The sequence below is a fragment of the Poromitra crassiceps genome, assembly GCF_964638095.1.
Source record: "Poromitra crassiceps genome assembly, chromosome: 2".
Lineage (NCBI taxonomy): Eukaryota > Metazoa > Chordata > Actinopteri > Beryciformes > Melamphaidae > Poromitra > Poromitra crassiceps.
Window position 1 is genome coordinate 41,510,982 of NC_139624.1, and position 14,560 is coordinate 41,525,541.

Here is a 14,560-nt window from a genome sequence, read left to right on the forward strand (position 1 = left end):
TAAAATCAAGTTTTCCTTATGTGAAATCTTGGCATGGAGAGATCACAATTGCAATAGGATAACTGAGTGAATGAGAAGATAATCAGTGTTTTTGTGGACATTTAAAACTATTAAAGAAAGGTATGAATTGGATATTTATAGAAATGTGAGCAGAGTGAAAAGACTGATATTGGTCCTGTTGGTATTGCCTGTCCCCTCCTGTGAAAACAGTAACTTTACATTCTATATTTATTTACAAATGTATGACAGAACTTTTCCTGAAAATATGGAGGTAGGCTACTGCAGTAGGCCTATAGAATATCTTAAATAATCTCATAGACTGTATCTCATTCAATTGTGGCTCTGTCCCAGGTTTTTTGCATCATGTCAGAGGAAGCTTTTGCCTACAAAAAACTTTATAAATATACTTTATTTTTCCAAAACCATAAATAATATATATATATAACAGCCAATGGAACAGAAATACATTTTTGAACGAGTTTTTAAATATTCTCACATATGGCTATAGTGAAAATAATGGTTTATCTATTAATTTACTTTACCAACCTTTTTATTTGTGGAATAGTTTATCCAGGCAACAATCAAACTGTATGATAATTCAAAGTATAGATCAGGGCATGAAACTATATTAACAAGGAAACTTCCCTTCAGAAATGGCAATTCATTCTGTCTAAAAATGTACCTCTGTGACAAAAAGAGTGAAATGGATAACCAATATAGTGAAACAAATGTACCCCAGTTCCATGTGCTTTATTTGAGGAAAAATAATCCTTTATTTTGAGTATAAAAATAACAGACATCTGATGAACACAATACAGTACATTCCCATGCATTTACATTTCACTGTTTCATAATTAAGTTGGCTAGAACATCATTTGAAGTGTTTCCGCTTCTCCATGTTTCACACTGGAATCCTGTCTGACTGCAGGCTGCCATCCACTTCACCGGTTCAATTAGTAAACCCTTTTAAAATGAATTGAGCAGCGAGAATACTCCAATTTGACTAAATGAAATTAAACCGTCCTCCAGATTATCATAATAAAAGTATTACTATCAATCCTAACACAATTATGCAACAAGGCTGTTAAATATTGCAGTGGTCTTTTGCTCAGGATGGAGGAAAGCATAATCAGAACAGTGGTTCTCTTCATGTCACAAACTAGTTTGTCCCAGAAACCATATGGGAAGTTGTGTTGTTGTTGATTGAGTATTGTGTAGTGGCGGAGAAACATCGTCCTACTATCCTATACTGAATTATTCTCTAATTGTGATCATTTCTAGTGAATTCAATTATGTAAAAATTAGGCGTTTCTCATTTTGCTGGGGTCTTCTGGATCAAGGAACATTGGGGGGCGCTCAGACCCCACATTCAGAATGACTGATAATTTTGGTCTTTTGTACAATTCTAATCTGAAGTAAAATTTGAGGACTTCCAACTGTGGTCTGGGCTGCATAGAAAGAAATACCCATCTTCACAAGTCATTTAGTATCATATTCAGACTCAACATCTTAAAACAAGGAAAATTACTTGTTTCCAATGCCATTTCACTTGTTTCAGAAATGTCAGTCAAACAAGTGACAGTTATAGAGTCAAAACAGCCAGATCACCAAGAAAATGAAATGTTTCAGTTATAGAGTCTACTAAAACAGCCACATCACCAAAGAAATTACATGTTTCAAGAACATTTCATGAAAGTTAATGAAAAGTATTGGAAAATGGGTTGATTTGAATTGGAAACAAGTGAAATTCTGTCACCTCTATTGGCAGAGCTTTACGAGATGGAATGACTAATGAGATGTGATTATTTGCAGTGTTCGCAGTTGCAGTGGTGTTACAGCATTATAATTGTACCAATTCATTTTCTCATACTCCTTTGTATACCATAGCAATAGCAATAGCAATAGCAATAGCAATAGCAATAATAACCTTAGAAACCCTTCATTTGAGTCAACCGAGGTCTCTAGAAACCACTGTAGTGTTAATCTTTAGCAAGTTATTTAGTACTGAATTTTAAAATCTTATTTTTCTAAAACCAACTGAAATAAATCTGCCAAGGGTCACTCTTGTTTCCAGTGAAAAAAATCGACTTCATAGATTTTCTTGAATCAAATGATGCTGATAAAAGTGGAGTTGTTCTGTTTTTACTTTATTTTGACTTGATTCAAGATAGCTATTGATAAGTATAGCTGATCCTGAACCAAGTGGCACTGCATTGGAAACACGTAAATAAGTAAAAACTGTAGGCTATATGAGAATAAATGGCTTGTCAAAATCCACTTTTTAACGGATTACTTTCCCCAGTAGCCTATCATTATCATGCCCTCTAAGATTGAAGTTGAACTGTCCATACAAGAATTTCCCATCCTCACAGTTGTCTCTTCTTTGTCTAGATGAGAAATGGCACAGAAGTTTATTTTTTTTGTAGTGGAAGTAGCCTACTATAGGTCTATAGACCAATTCCCTGTAGGCAAGGCTAGTTTACTTTAATCGATTGACAAGAATTTGTATTCCTCAACCCACTCAATGGAGAACAACTTGGTTATCGCGATAGGTTATTTGAAGGAGAGACCAGCTAATTTTGACAGGGTATAGCCTAAAAAAATAATAATGTAATGTAACGAGTAGGCTATTATAAGTAACGAATTAGCCTACTGCTTCCACAAAGTAATAAGTTAAGTAGACTAAAATCGTAAAAGGAATAACGATAGCCTATCCCCGCTGCCTCTGACTGTGCGTAAAGTTGTCCTGGTTACTTCCTGCGCCCGATCTTCGCCAGGAGACGCGCGTTGTCTGCCGCCTTGGCGCGCAGGTTTTTGGCTTTGGCCACGTCAAAGAGCACGTTCATGATGTTGGTCGGGACGTCCAGCGACAGCGTCAGTCGGCTTCTGCGCTCACTCTTCCCGCTGTTCCGAAGCATTTGGCCCTGGAGCTTCGTCCGGCTCATGAACCTGTAGCTCGCCGGACCCGCAGTCCTTCTTTCCCGGCTGGACTCTGCGGATGAGAGGTACTCGGCGGACTGCAGCAGCGAGTCCCAGCCGTCCAGAGCGGGCCAGCCCCCCGGCTCCTCCTCGGCCGGTGTCCGGTCTGGGTCGTGGCAGAGGAGGTCGGAGCGGCTCTGGTAGAGGCTGCGGAGGCACAGGCTGGAGGTCGGTGTGCACAGGACCGAGAGCAGCAGCACGGTCTTCAGGGAGGACAGCATGATGATGCTGCGTCGGACCGAGAGGAGATGGCAAACAGCGGTAGTCAGTTTTTTAGAGTACAGTTTTGCTTTATCCTGCAAGCATATCTTCACATAGCTTAATTATAATCCTCCTTATCGAGTCCTGAATAATAATAATAATAATAAATCGATGATGAGATATATCATGGCTATCCAAGTTTTCCAACTGTCTCCAAGTTCTACTTGCTTTAGAAAGTGTCATTATCTTGAAATAAGGTCAAATTACACAAGTTGCTAGAAGCAAGTTGATTTGCATTGGAAACAAGTGAAAATATCAGACTTTTCCTCCCAAAAAAGATAGTTAGACTTGACTTGTCAAGATGGACATCAGAGCCTGTCAAACGAGCACAGATGAAAATAAGTGTAACTTGTGCCGATGATGATGACAAATATAAGGCTGCAATAGATAGTTCTTCAAATTTGCACCTGCTGCTTCTCAGATGTTAAGCGTCCAGTTTGCTATGTAGGCTACAATGGGTCACGAAAATTCAAACAATGATTCGTTAAAACTTACCACTCGTGTCCTATTAAACAAGTAAAGAGAGGACAAGTTACACGCTCTCCTAAAGAGAAGACAAAACACTAACAACCCTCAGAAGTTGATCTCTTCTAAAGAAATCCTTATAAATGGATCTGTGGAAGGTCACTTGTGGTGAGCAGTGCGCGCTGCCGTCTGACCACCAGTCTGCCGCTCGTCCATTCCCACTGCTTTCATTTAGCCATGAAACGGCAGCCCTGCCTGCGCCAGCAACAACGTCATCCCGCTGACATGTTGGTCTCCTGTAAAGTATCCCATTGGTTGATGATGCAATGATGTAGAGATAGCACAAATAAAAATAGGCTATTGGTAAACTGTGACAGTGTGACCTCCTCCCTGTGATGATCAAAGCATCACGACCACTCTCTAAGTCCAGGAATATATAATGCTGCTTCATAACTTAAATCAGTAGGCTCTTGGATGTAAACTTCCTCCAATGAAAACTGACTGCAGAAAATACTAGAGTTGCAGCCCCTTTTGCACAATCCACACCATCTTCATGAAAGGGTCTGTTGTAGGCCTATTCAGTTGAGGCATGTTTATGCTTCATCCCAGGCTTTCATGCACTGACAGTAGGCTACGTGTGAGTTAAAATAAGGCCCCGCTGTTTGCCCAGCACTAGATTTAACACATCCATGTTTCATTTGTCAGTAGATACTGTATTAGGGGTTTTGTCTTTTATCGCCTGTGAAACTGCCATTCCGAGTGAGAGTGGGACGGGACCATTTGAGCCAAGAGTGCCCGGCTGCGGTTCAGCACCATGGACAGCTCCACGGTTTACCAGCTGCATACTGTGCTTCAAGTGCTTTATCATGAACCACGCTGCAAGCACCACACATTTATTTCACATTTTGAAATGTAACAGAGATATGTTACACTTTATGCCCACCCATATTGCTGAGTCCCTTATGCTTGCTTTACCACCTATTTTCTATACCTTACCCCAGAGTGAGAGCTTTTTATGTGTGTGTGTGTGTGTGTGTGTGTGTGTGTGTGTGTGTGTGTGTGTGTGTGTGTGTGTGTATATATGTATATATATATATATATATATATATCAATATATATATATATACACGTGTGTGTGTGTGTGCGTGTGTGTGTATATATATATATATATATATATATACACACACACACGCACGTGTGTGTGTGTGTGTGTGTGTGTGTGTGCCATACTACTCTACCAGTCAAATGTTGGACACATCTGATTGAATGTAGCCTACTATGTCTTTCATTCTCTCAAAGCCATTTTGAGCTAAAGGCTTGTTATGCATAGATGCTTGAATTTTGCTTAGACAAAAAGCAATAGTGAAGTTAATCCTATGTATGAATTTCTTTGCACAGCCTTGGCCTTCCCATCATAAGATAGTATAGTTTTGTTTTTTGTCACTGCACAATTCCATTTTTGTTAGTTTTGATGTCTTTACTATTATTCTAAAATGTGTAAACTTGACATATGTGTCCAAACCTTTGTCTGTTATGTGGTTTGTATTTTGGATTCCTAGTTATCTGATTGCAGTAGGCTACTGGAAAGGGATATCTGACATGACATCTCTAGACGTCACCCTATGTAAATCTATGTATAGTCAGTCTCCTGTCAGAGTGAGACAGAACACAGAATGTGAGGGGATCAGAAGGTGTTGGGTCAAGCTCTAATGAGGAGCCCCATTGCGCATCTAACATGACTGTATACGTCTTCACAGCTGGAGCGATCACAGTCCATGACATTCTCCTCCCACTCTCCTATAATTGATCTCTGAAAACCTTGGAATTAATTGTGCACCACTTCAACTTCAGTGGTAAATGCACACTCTCATTAAACTGACTTCTGTGGTGGTGCTGACTTGCAATGCTGAGAAAGGATTTTAATCTTGTGTTACTTTTCAGGACAAGATAACAGCACCTTGTGTTAAAATGCATTGTCATTAACATATGTTGTGTTGAAAAGTTACACAAATGTGGGTTGTCCTAAAGAAAGACACACGTGTTAAAAATAACGTACATTTGAAAAGCCAAAGCCTGATCAACCATCCCAGTCATTGATTTGTATGCCCCTTTTCATTAATCTCTCTCTCCCCTCTACAGGTTATATCCTTCATTGTTATGCACGCCCCTTCATTCCTTGTCCAATCACAGTCTTCCACGCTGGCCTGCTGGCCAATCACAACCAAAGTAGTATATTGTGTTGTAACTCACCTTGTCCTGTCACCCCTCAGTTGCTGATCTCGCTGAAGCAGTTGTTTCACCCCACCTCCTCCCCTGAACACCACCAATGTCATGACTCCTGAAGAATCCCTTCAGAAAACTCTATCTTATAAATCACTGACGTCCTCACGTCTCAGGAGGAGCATCATCATATCATGGAGTCATACGCCAAATCTAATTTGTTTATTGTATCATTAAAGTTTATTGTACTTTCTTCTAGTCTCTCATTATTGAAATGGAAGTATCTCACCCAATGAGTAGATCTTTTTACTTGTTTTAAGGAACATGAGGATTGTAAGACTTAACGCTAGAGTGAATGACTTGTTAAGATATCAGTGGGACCAGTCCTGGGACTCCATGTACTGTGGCTGGCAGGAAGTGTGGCTACAGTGTCCATTTAAAACCCTCTGTCACCACATCTTGCTGTGGCATCTTAGTGGATGTGTGTGCATCCCAGTGCAGAATCAAGACCCTTTGTCAGGTTATCAGTGAGAGAATGAGCTGTCACTTTGAGGAGCATGGACATTCTGCTTTAATTACACATGGAATATTCTCAGTAACCAGCCCTTTTAGTTCAACAAACTGGTGAGGCAGGAAGTGCATGTTGACCTATGTGGCAGAAACATCAGTGAATGGAACGAATGGACATAATGTGAGTTTATTTGGACATAATCCATATTGTCATCAGGGCAAACTAAAAAGTCATCCTCTTCAACACGTGACTGGGTGAAAATATAACGTCACGGTCACACTGCCAGAAACGCGGTTCAGTCCGTGCCGCCCCGCCCCCACGCCCACGCAGGAATGCCCTAAAGCTGCAGTCTGTCCGATGGAAAGTCCTCATCGCCGGGCCCCTGTTGGCCCCTCATCTGGCTCCCAGCCTGACCCACAACACCCCCTGCCAAATGGACATATGTACTGGAGGAGAGGTGGCAGCAGGCAGCCACATATCAGCTTTCTCATGTTCACCTTTAAGTTTTTTTATCATCAGTTCAAGCCAGGTCACGATGGTACTCCCACACACACGCACGCACGTGTGTACACACACACACCGTGTGCACACACACACACACACACACACACACGCGCGCGCGCGCGCACACACACACACACACACACACACACGCACACACACACACAGCATCTCAGTGTCCTGTTCCCACAAAAGATGGATTAAATTTGGTCAGGAGTGTCAATATTAACCAGTTTCCACACACTAAAACTGCAAGTCAAAAGTCTTCAAGAATACATTAGTAAAAAAAAATCTGTAAATACATTCTGAGAAATTAACAAATTAACATGTTCATTCACATTATGATTTTACAATACAACAATACAACAAAACATGACTGCTATACGAAGTGTTGAAATACAGTATATACATAAAAACATTTTACACGGTCATGTACAAAATGAGCATCTTGTTTGGTGGCTGTTGGCTTCATCTCCACGGTTCAAGGCCTGTGGAAATAGTGAGCATGATACTGTTTTTACACTTTATTGTCTCTATCCCTCATTCATGTACCAAAATCCTCTGGCAACCCATCTCTCTCTCTACCACCCAGAATCTCTTTTAATTATCTGATTAGTTAACAAAAGTGTACTTCAACCATCATCTGACCGGTTTTCTATCTCTGCTCTCCACCCCACACCACTTCTGGCACTCTTGTCTGGAGGAGAAGCGGTTTTGGTTGCCGCTGCAGCCACCATACACAAATGGCCGGCATTCCCCAGAGCGAGGGTGGAAGTACCAGAGCAGAACAAAGTCTGAACATCCCCCCTCTGACATGGGCTCCAGGCAGCGCTCAGCAGCTGGACCTGCACGTGGGGTCAGAAGAGAGGGCAAGAGTTTCAGACATATTTCATGTCATGTAAAGAGCCCTGCAACAGAGAGGAGTGTCACACATCCTTTTATATAAAAGTGAGTCATGTTGGTCATGTTTTTGGTTACACTCGAGCAATTGTGATGTCACTGATGATGTCATAGACATCGTCACTGATGATGTCAGAGACATTGTGACATCATCACCGATGATGTCATAGACATTGTGACATCAACATCTATGACATCATCAGTGACATCATCGTCTAATTGTGACATCACTGATGATGTCACAATGACAAATGTCTGGTCACTCAAGCAATTAGACGTCATCAGTGATGCGAAGTTGAGCAATTGTGCGCTGCATGCAGCAGCCGAGCTGCGGGCAAGGCCGCGCAATGGCCAAGCTGTGTATGCGAGCTGGAGGGTAGCGCAGGCTCACCTGCGCAGTGCGCATAGCGCGCAAGATGCCTAGTTCTTCCTTTAGTGGCCGGGCCAGCGAAGCGGCAGGGCCACTTATTGTATTTGCCTGTATTATTCTTCTTCTCCCGGGAAGTTCGACTTCCCATGCATGAAAACTAACCAAATTTTGCACAAGTCCCATGCCAAATGTCTTTGACGCAAATTTGGCGCCAATAGTCCTAACCGAAATGTGGGCCCAAATGAGGAGAAACTTTTGTACAATGCAACCTATGGCCAATTATGAAGTCTAAAGACCGCAGAACTGCAAAAACTGTAAAACGAATTAAACCCTACTCCTCCCACATTTTTTCTTCAAACGACACCAAACTTCAGCATCTGCATCGTTAGACTGTCCTACACAAAAGTATCAAACAGATTTTCGATTGGTCAGAAATTGAGCCCACAGTGCATCAAAACGTTGAATTCTGCCCCCATGTATAGCCTAATTGCCTTAATTACCTAGGGCAATTAGGTTGTATTTGTGATGTCATCAGTCACTCGCAATTGTGATGCCATCACTGATGTCACTCGAGCAATTTTGATGTCATAATAGCTCAAAGCCTTGAGACTTGCCCGGCCACGACTCATTGCTGCGCAGCAGCTATAATTTTCCAAATTAATTCTGTTAAACTCAAGAGCGCAATACAAAACTTGGTCTCAGCACTCTGACCAAAGAAAGACTAATGAAGTCCAAACTTGTCACCTGTAAAATGATGGAAAGAGAGAAGAGGAGAGGAGACATGTTCTGAAATACATTTCAAAATTTAAGAGTTGGGTTGTAACAAGGAGAGAGTGGAAATTCAGCCTCAGAAGATTTCACAAGTGAGATCTAAAAAAAGAAAAATCACTGGACTGTAGAGACAAGCTCATGTAAAATTGTAAAATTGCCTGTTCTTTCATGTTGCCATTAATGAGCAACTGTCAGCTGAGCTACTGGATGTCAGATGAATGTATCATTATTTTTGCTGACTCATACACAAAGTCACCACCATCCACATTATCCTCTGATCTAGTGTTCCACAGCAGAGTGTATAAATTAACTAACAAACTCAAGCACAGGCTGCCACTCATTCACACTTTGCTTTATTTCACCTACACACACACACACACACACACACACACGAAGATCCAAGGGTTAACAATGTCAACTATCTCATTAGTGGAAGATGATATGGAAATATGAGCAGGAGACAGAGACAGAGGGAGACAGCTAGAGAGAGACAAGTCTGAGTTGAACAAGGGAAAGAAGAAAAAAGAGAAAGATGAGAAAACAACAGAAGGTCTTTACATCCCAAAATAAGTAAGTGCCTTTGCCACTCACCAGTCGTCTTTACTCCAAACACCCTTCTCTTCTCCCTCTGTCTCCACTCCACACTCGGCTCCCCACCCCAATCTGAAGGCCAGAGCACCAGTTAGAAGATTACAGGTTGCTGGCTTCAGCCATGAAGCACTAAGTAGAGCACGCTTTGTTCAAATGCATGGCTTCTATATTCTCATCATAATGTACACAGGCTGAGCTGAACATCCTGTGATTTATGAATAAACATGCTGACATTGACAATGGGCAATGACAGCGACAGGGTCGCTCACAAAACAGGAAGTACAGTAAATTGGTACACAGGAAGTGATTCTAGCCTGTGGGCTGTGTGCGTTAATGAGCTGTGAGAAACACTGTCCCATCTCTTGGTACATTCTGACTCTATGACTTTCTGTTCACCTTTTGTCTGCATGTTGGTGGCTGCAGTCACAGCAGCAGACCATTTCAATTTGACATGTATAACATTTTTTAATGCTCGTTTAAATAAGAAAGCCAAGGAAGAACATGATCTTGTTTGTAGAAACGGTCTGGAGGAATGGAGAGAAGGGGGTTATCGTATTTGGACGTCCTAGATTATGGCTATTACATACTTTTGAAATTATTTGACACAAAGTTGAGTATGCAAAAATGTGCAAAGAGGTAAGCCGACTCCATCCCCAGCACATTTTACACACAGCCTAGTCCAACTGGCAGTCCAGAAGATTTTGATACATGTAACATTTGGCCAAGACACACACACAAGTTGACAACTAAACATTTAATGTGAGAGCAATCAAACTTCACCTACATCATTGTAATGGATTAAAAAGTGTGTCAGATCCCATTTGGTCCTGTTCTCTAATGTTACTGTGGGGGGACAAAGTGGGCAATTCTGCAAACTGCGATATCTTCTGTGTGTGGTCGGCCCATGGGGCTTCGACACGGCAAATGGCTGCTTGTGGCTATATTTATTATGATTATTATTATCACCAGTGCGGTTGGATGGGATCTCCTCTGTCGTGAGGATCACAGGGGCCGGGCTGGCAATTTCTCCCTCCCAGTTTCCATTCCTTTTCTTTTCCTCTTCTTCATCCTGCCCCATCCCTTCTTCTGCCTCCTCGTCTTTCTCAGTCACCATGGTCTCCCCATCTGGATCCATGGACTTCACTATAAACTGGTGTTCCACCCCTGCGGTCACACACACACACACACACACACACACACACACACACACACACACACACACACACACACACACACACACACACAGTGATGAGGCCTGGTGGCCAACCTGGCCACGACAGCATAGTGATATCCTAATGATGTCATAATGTGGGGGGCGTAAACACACGAGAGCAATTGTGATGTCACCAATGATGTCACTCGAGGAACTCAGTGATTTCATAAATCACTGATGTCATACCCAGTTTTACTATCTTGATATCTTATGCTGTAGTTTTACTGTGCGTCTTGATATCTTATACTGTAGTTTTACTGTCTTGATATCTTGTACTGTAGTTTTACTGTGCGGTTTGATATCTTATACTGTAGTTTTACTGTCTTGATATCTTATACTGTAGTTTTACTGTGCGTCTTGGTATCTTATACTGTAGTTTTACTGTGCGTCTTGATATCTTGTACTGTAGTTTTACTGTCTTAATATCTTGTACTGTAGTTTTACTGTGCGTCTTGATATCTTATACTGTAGTTTTACTGTCTTGATATCTTATACTGTAGTTCTTATACTGTAGTTTTACTGTGCGTCTTGATATCTTGTACTGTAGTTTTACTGTGCGTCTTGATATCTTATACTGTAATTTTACTGTGCGTCTTGTTATCTTATACTGTAATTTTACTGTCTTGATATCTTATACTGTAGTTTTACTGTGCGTCTTGTTATCTTATACTGTAGTTTTACTGTCTTGATATCTTATACTGTAGTTTTACTGTGCGTCTTGATATCTTATACTCTAGTTTTATTGTCTTGATATCTTATACTGTAGTTTTACTGTGCGCCTTGATATCTTATACTGTAGTTTTACTGTCTTGATATATTATACTGTAGTTTTACTGTGCGTCTAATCTTATACTGTAGTTTTACTGTGCGTCTTTATATCTTATACTGTAGTTTAACTGTCTTGATATATTATACTGTAGTTTTACTGTCCGTCTTGATATCGTATACTGTAGTTTTACTGTGCGTCTTGATGTCTCATACTGTAGTTTTACTGTCTTGATATCTTATACTGTAGTTTTACTGTCCGTCTTGATATCTTATACTGTAGTTTTACTGTGCGTCTTAATGTCTTATACTGTAGTTTTACTGTGCGTCTTGATGTCTTATACTGTAGTTTTACTGTCTTGATATCTTATACTGTAGTTTTACTGTCCGTCTTGATATCTTATACTGTAGTTTTACTGTGCGTCTTGATGTCTTATACTGTAGTTTTACTGTGCGTCTTGATGTCTTATACTGTAGTTTTACTGTGCGTCTTGATATCCAACACGTTCTCACTCCGAGCGCGTAGCATATTGACGCTTTGTCTCGTCCCTTGTGCGTCGCTTGTTACTAACACGGTACCCTTGAGCGACCCATGAAACGACTTGGGCTTTCCGACTAAACTCCAATGTAAACCCATGGAAGTCATCTTTGACGCTCATGGCAACTGCTCCCCCGTTAGGGTCTGGGGGGAGGTTAGGTTTAGGCGTGGGGGGTGGGAGAGGTTAGGTTTAGGGTTAGGGTCTGGGGGAGGTTAGGTTTAGGCATGGGGGGTGGGAGAGGTTAGGTTTAGGATTAGGGTCTGGGGGAGGTTAGGTTTAGGCGTGGGGGGTGGGAGAGGTTAGGTTTAGGGTTAGGGTCTGGGGGAGGGTTAGGTTTAGGCGTGGGGGCTGGGAGAGGTTAGCTCCTCCCCCCAGACCCTAACGGGGGAGCAGTTGCCATGAGCGTCGGAAGTTTACTCGGAAAGCCCAAGTAGTTTCATGGGTTGCTCAAGGGTACCGTGTTAGTAACAAGCAACGCACAAGGGACGTGACAAAGCGTCAATATGCTACGCGCTCGGAGTGAGAATGGGTTGTGATATCTTATACTGTAGTTTTACTGTGCGTCCACACCCTGTGAAGTAATGGAGAGCTTTCAGTGAGCTGGAACAATAAGATTGACTTGTTCTTTAAAGAACATTTGACTCTAAGATGCAAAAGTCTGCTGGTTCTTGTGAGGCATCAGTGAATCACGTCTCGTGTTTGTGAATGGCTCCACTGTGGATGATGGCACCATGGGGAGTGTTCCTCTGAGAGAACATAACAGATGGCACAGCACACATGGGCGCCATGCTACTGCGGCAGGAGCTCTAGAAAACGCACACGCGCGCACACACACACACACACACACACACACACACACACACGTGGGCGCGCGCATGTACACACATTTGCATGCACAAAATATGTAGCAGTCAAAAACTAGAAAAAACTAGAAAAGTAAGCATGATGCATAGATGGTTTAAAATGTGTCTACACTACAATAGTTGGAGATGTCGGTGAACACTGATGGCCAGCTGATCAGCACAGTGCTTTAGGGCAGAGGGTGAGACAGTCAGGTCCGGCTGGCTTTCGTGACTTCTGCCTTTTAAAGAGGCGGTTAACATCTCTCTCCTGAATGCAAAGAGGTATCGGGGGATGGGGGATGGGGAAAGAGGTGGGCTGGAGCTGTTTTGGGGGGGGAGGGGGGGGGGGGGGTGGAGTGGTTGGTGGCCTGGTTGAGCATATGAGAGGTGTTGCAGGGGATGGGGTCAGGGCTGCGTTGTCTGTTGATGCGGTAGAACTCATTCAAACGGCTGGCCAGATGAGGGTCGTCAATGGAGTGTTTAGCAGATGGTTTGTAGCCCGTGATCTCTCTCAAGCCTTTCCAGACAGAGGCTGAGTCATTGTCCGAGACCTGCTGATGAGCCGCTGTGAATACAGGTGTTTAGCAGCTCATATTAGCTTACCAAACCTTTTATCTCTTTAAACTGCTGTTTGTCACCACTTCTGAACTTCTTTCTACAGTCTGAGCTTCTTGAGTTCGGCAGTGTTGGAATGCAGCTATCCTCACAGAAACTCATGTAGGATGTGACAGCATCAGACTGCTCGTGGCAGCCCTGAATACATCCCAATCTGTGCAATCCAAGCATGCCCGTAGGAATCAAATGAATGATGGCGTGGTCTGAGTGTCCCAGGGAAGCGTGGTGGATGGCCCGGTAAGCATTGTTTATGGTGCAGTAGCAGTAGCAGTGATCCAATACCTTCTCACCTCTGGTTGGGCATTTTATCAGCTGGCGGTATTTGGAGAGCTCTTGGGATAGTTTATTTGGGGAGCTCTTGGGATAGTTTATGCTTTATTAAATAACTTAAAGCAGCTATGAGGAACTTTTAACTGGTTATGAAACATTCTAAATGGAATACTGATGCCTCACATCTTACCAACATCTGCAAATGAGACCATCGGCGAGCAGATCTGTAATTTCTATATTGTTTTTTTAATGCCCCTGCTCGAGTCCAGGAGCAGGTCCGTCCTGTCTCGTCCGTGTGAAACCGGTTGTAATTTTTATTCCGGGAGGCGAATCAAGCAGTGACGTCAACCTTATGCAGTAAATAAAAGAGCGAGGGAGGCTCGCTGACTCAAAGAAGCTCTGCCTGGCCTGCCGCGGTTCAGACAGCCTGGTGGAGACAGTGGGAGGAAGCTCGGTGTTCAGGAAATGCGATCTCCGTTCCCGGGCGAACACAGCTTTTGTCCACGTGCTGCTACAATCAACACAATATGAAAGTTCCTCGTAGCTTCTTTAATAAAGGCCCAATTCAATACCACATTATATGAGGCAAAGATTGATGATCAAGGTTTCTGTGTCGCGGGGGATCTAGTCTACTGTACCATTGTTATGAGATTATAATTTGCCAATGCCAATCTCTTCAGGTGTGGAGATTCCCAACTCAGCTAGCATTGGCCGCAGCTCTTGAATCAGGTATGGGTAGATCTCTTT

The 14,560-nt window shown here is 42.4% G+C and overlaps 1 protein-coding gene across 1 annotated transcript in view; it reads right to left on the reverse strand.

Annotated features, from left to right (window-relative positions):
* Nucleotides 1–2,750: 2,750 nt before the first annotated feature.
* The window catches only part of col7a1l (collagen type VII alpha 1-like), a gene marked incomplete at its 3' end in the record, with an annotated part of 126,443 nt that continues 114,633 nt past the window's right edge, over nt 2,751–14,560 (reverse strand). Inside the window, exons 106-109 of the mRNA XM_083662175.1 lie at nt 10,536–10,733; nt 9,570–9,641; nt 7,586–7,782; nt 2,751–3,275 (exon numbers count right to left, since the gene is read on the reverse strand). Coding sequence (XP_083518301.1) covers nt 2,751–3,275; nt 7,586–7,782; nt 9,570–9,641; nt 10,536–10,733 — 992 coding nt within the window. The remainder of the gene's footprint in view (nt 3,276–7,585; nt 7,783–9,569; nt 9,642–10,535; nt 10,734–14,560) is intronic.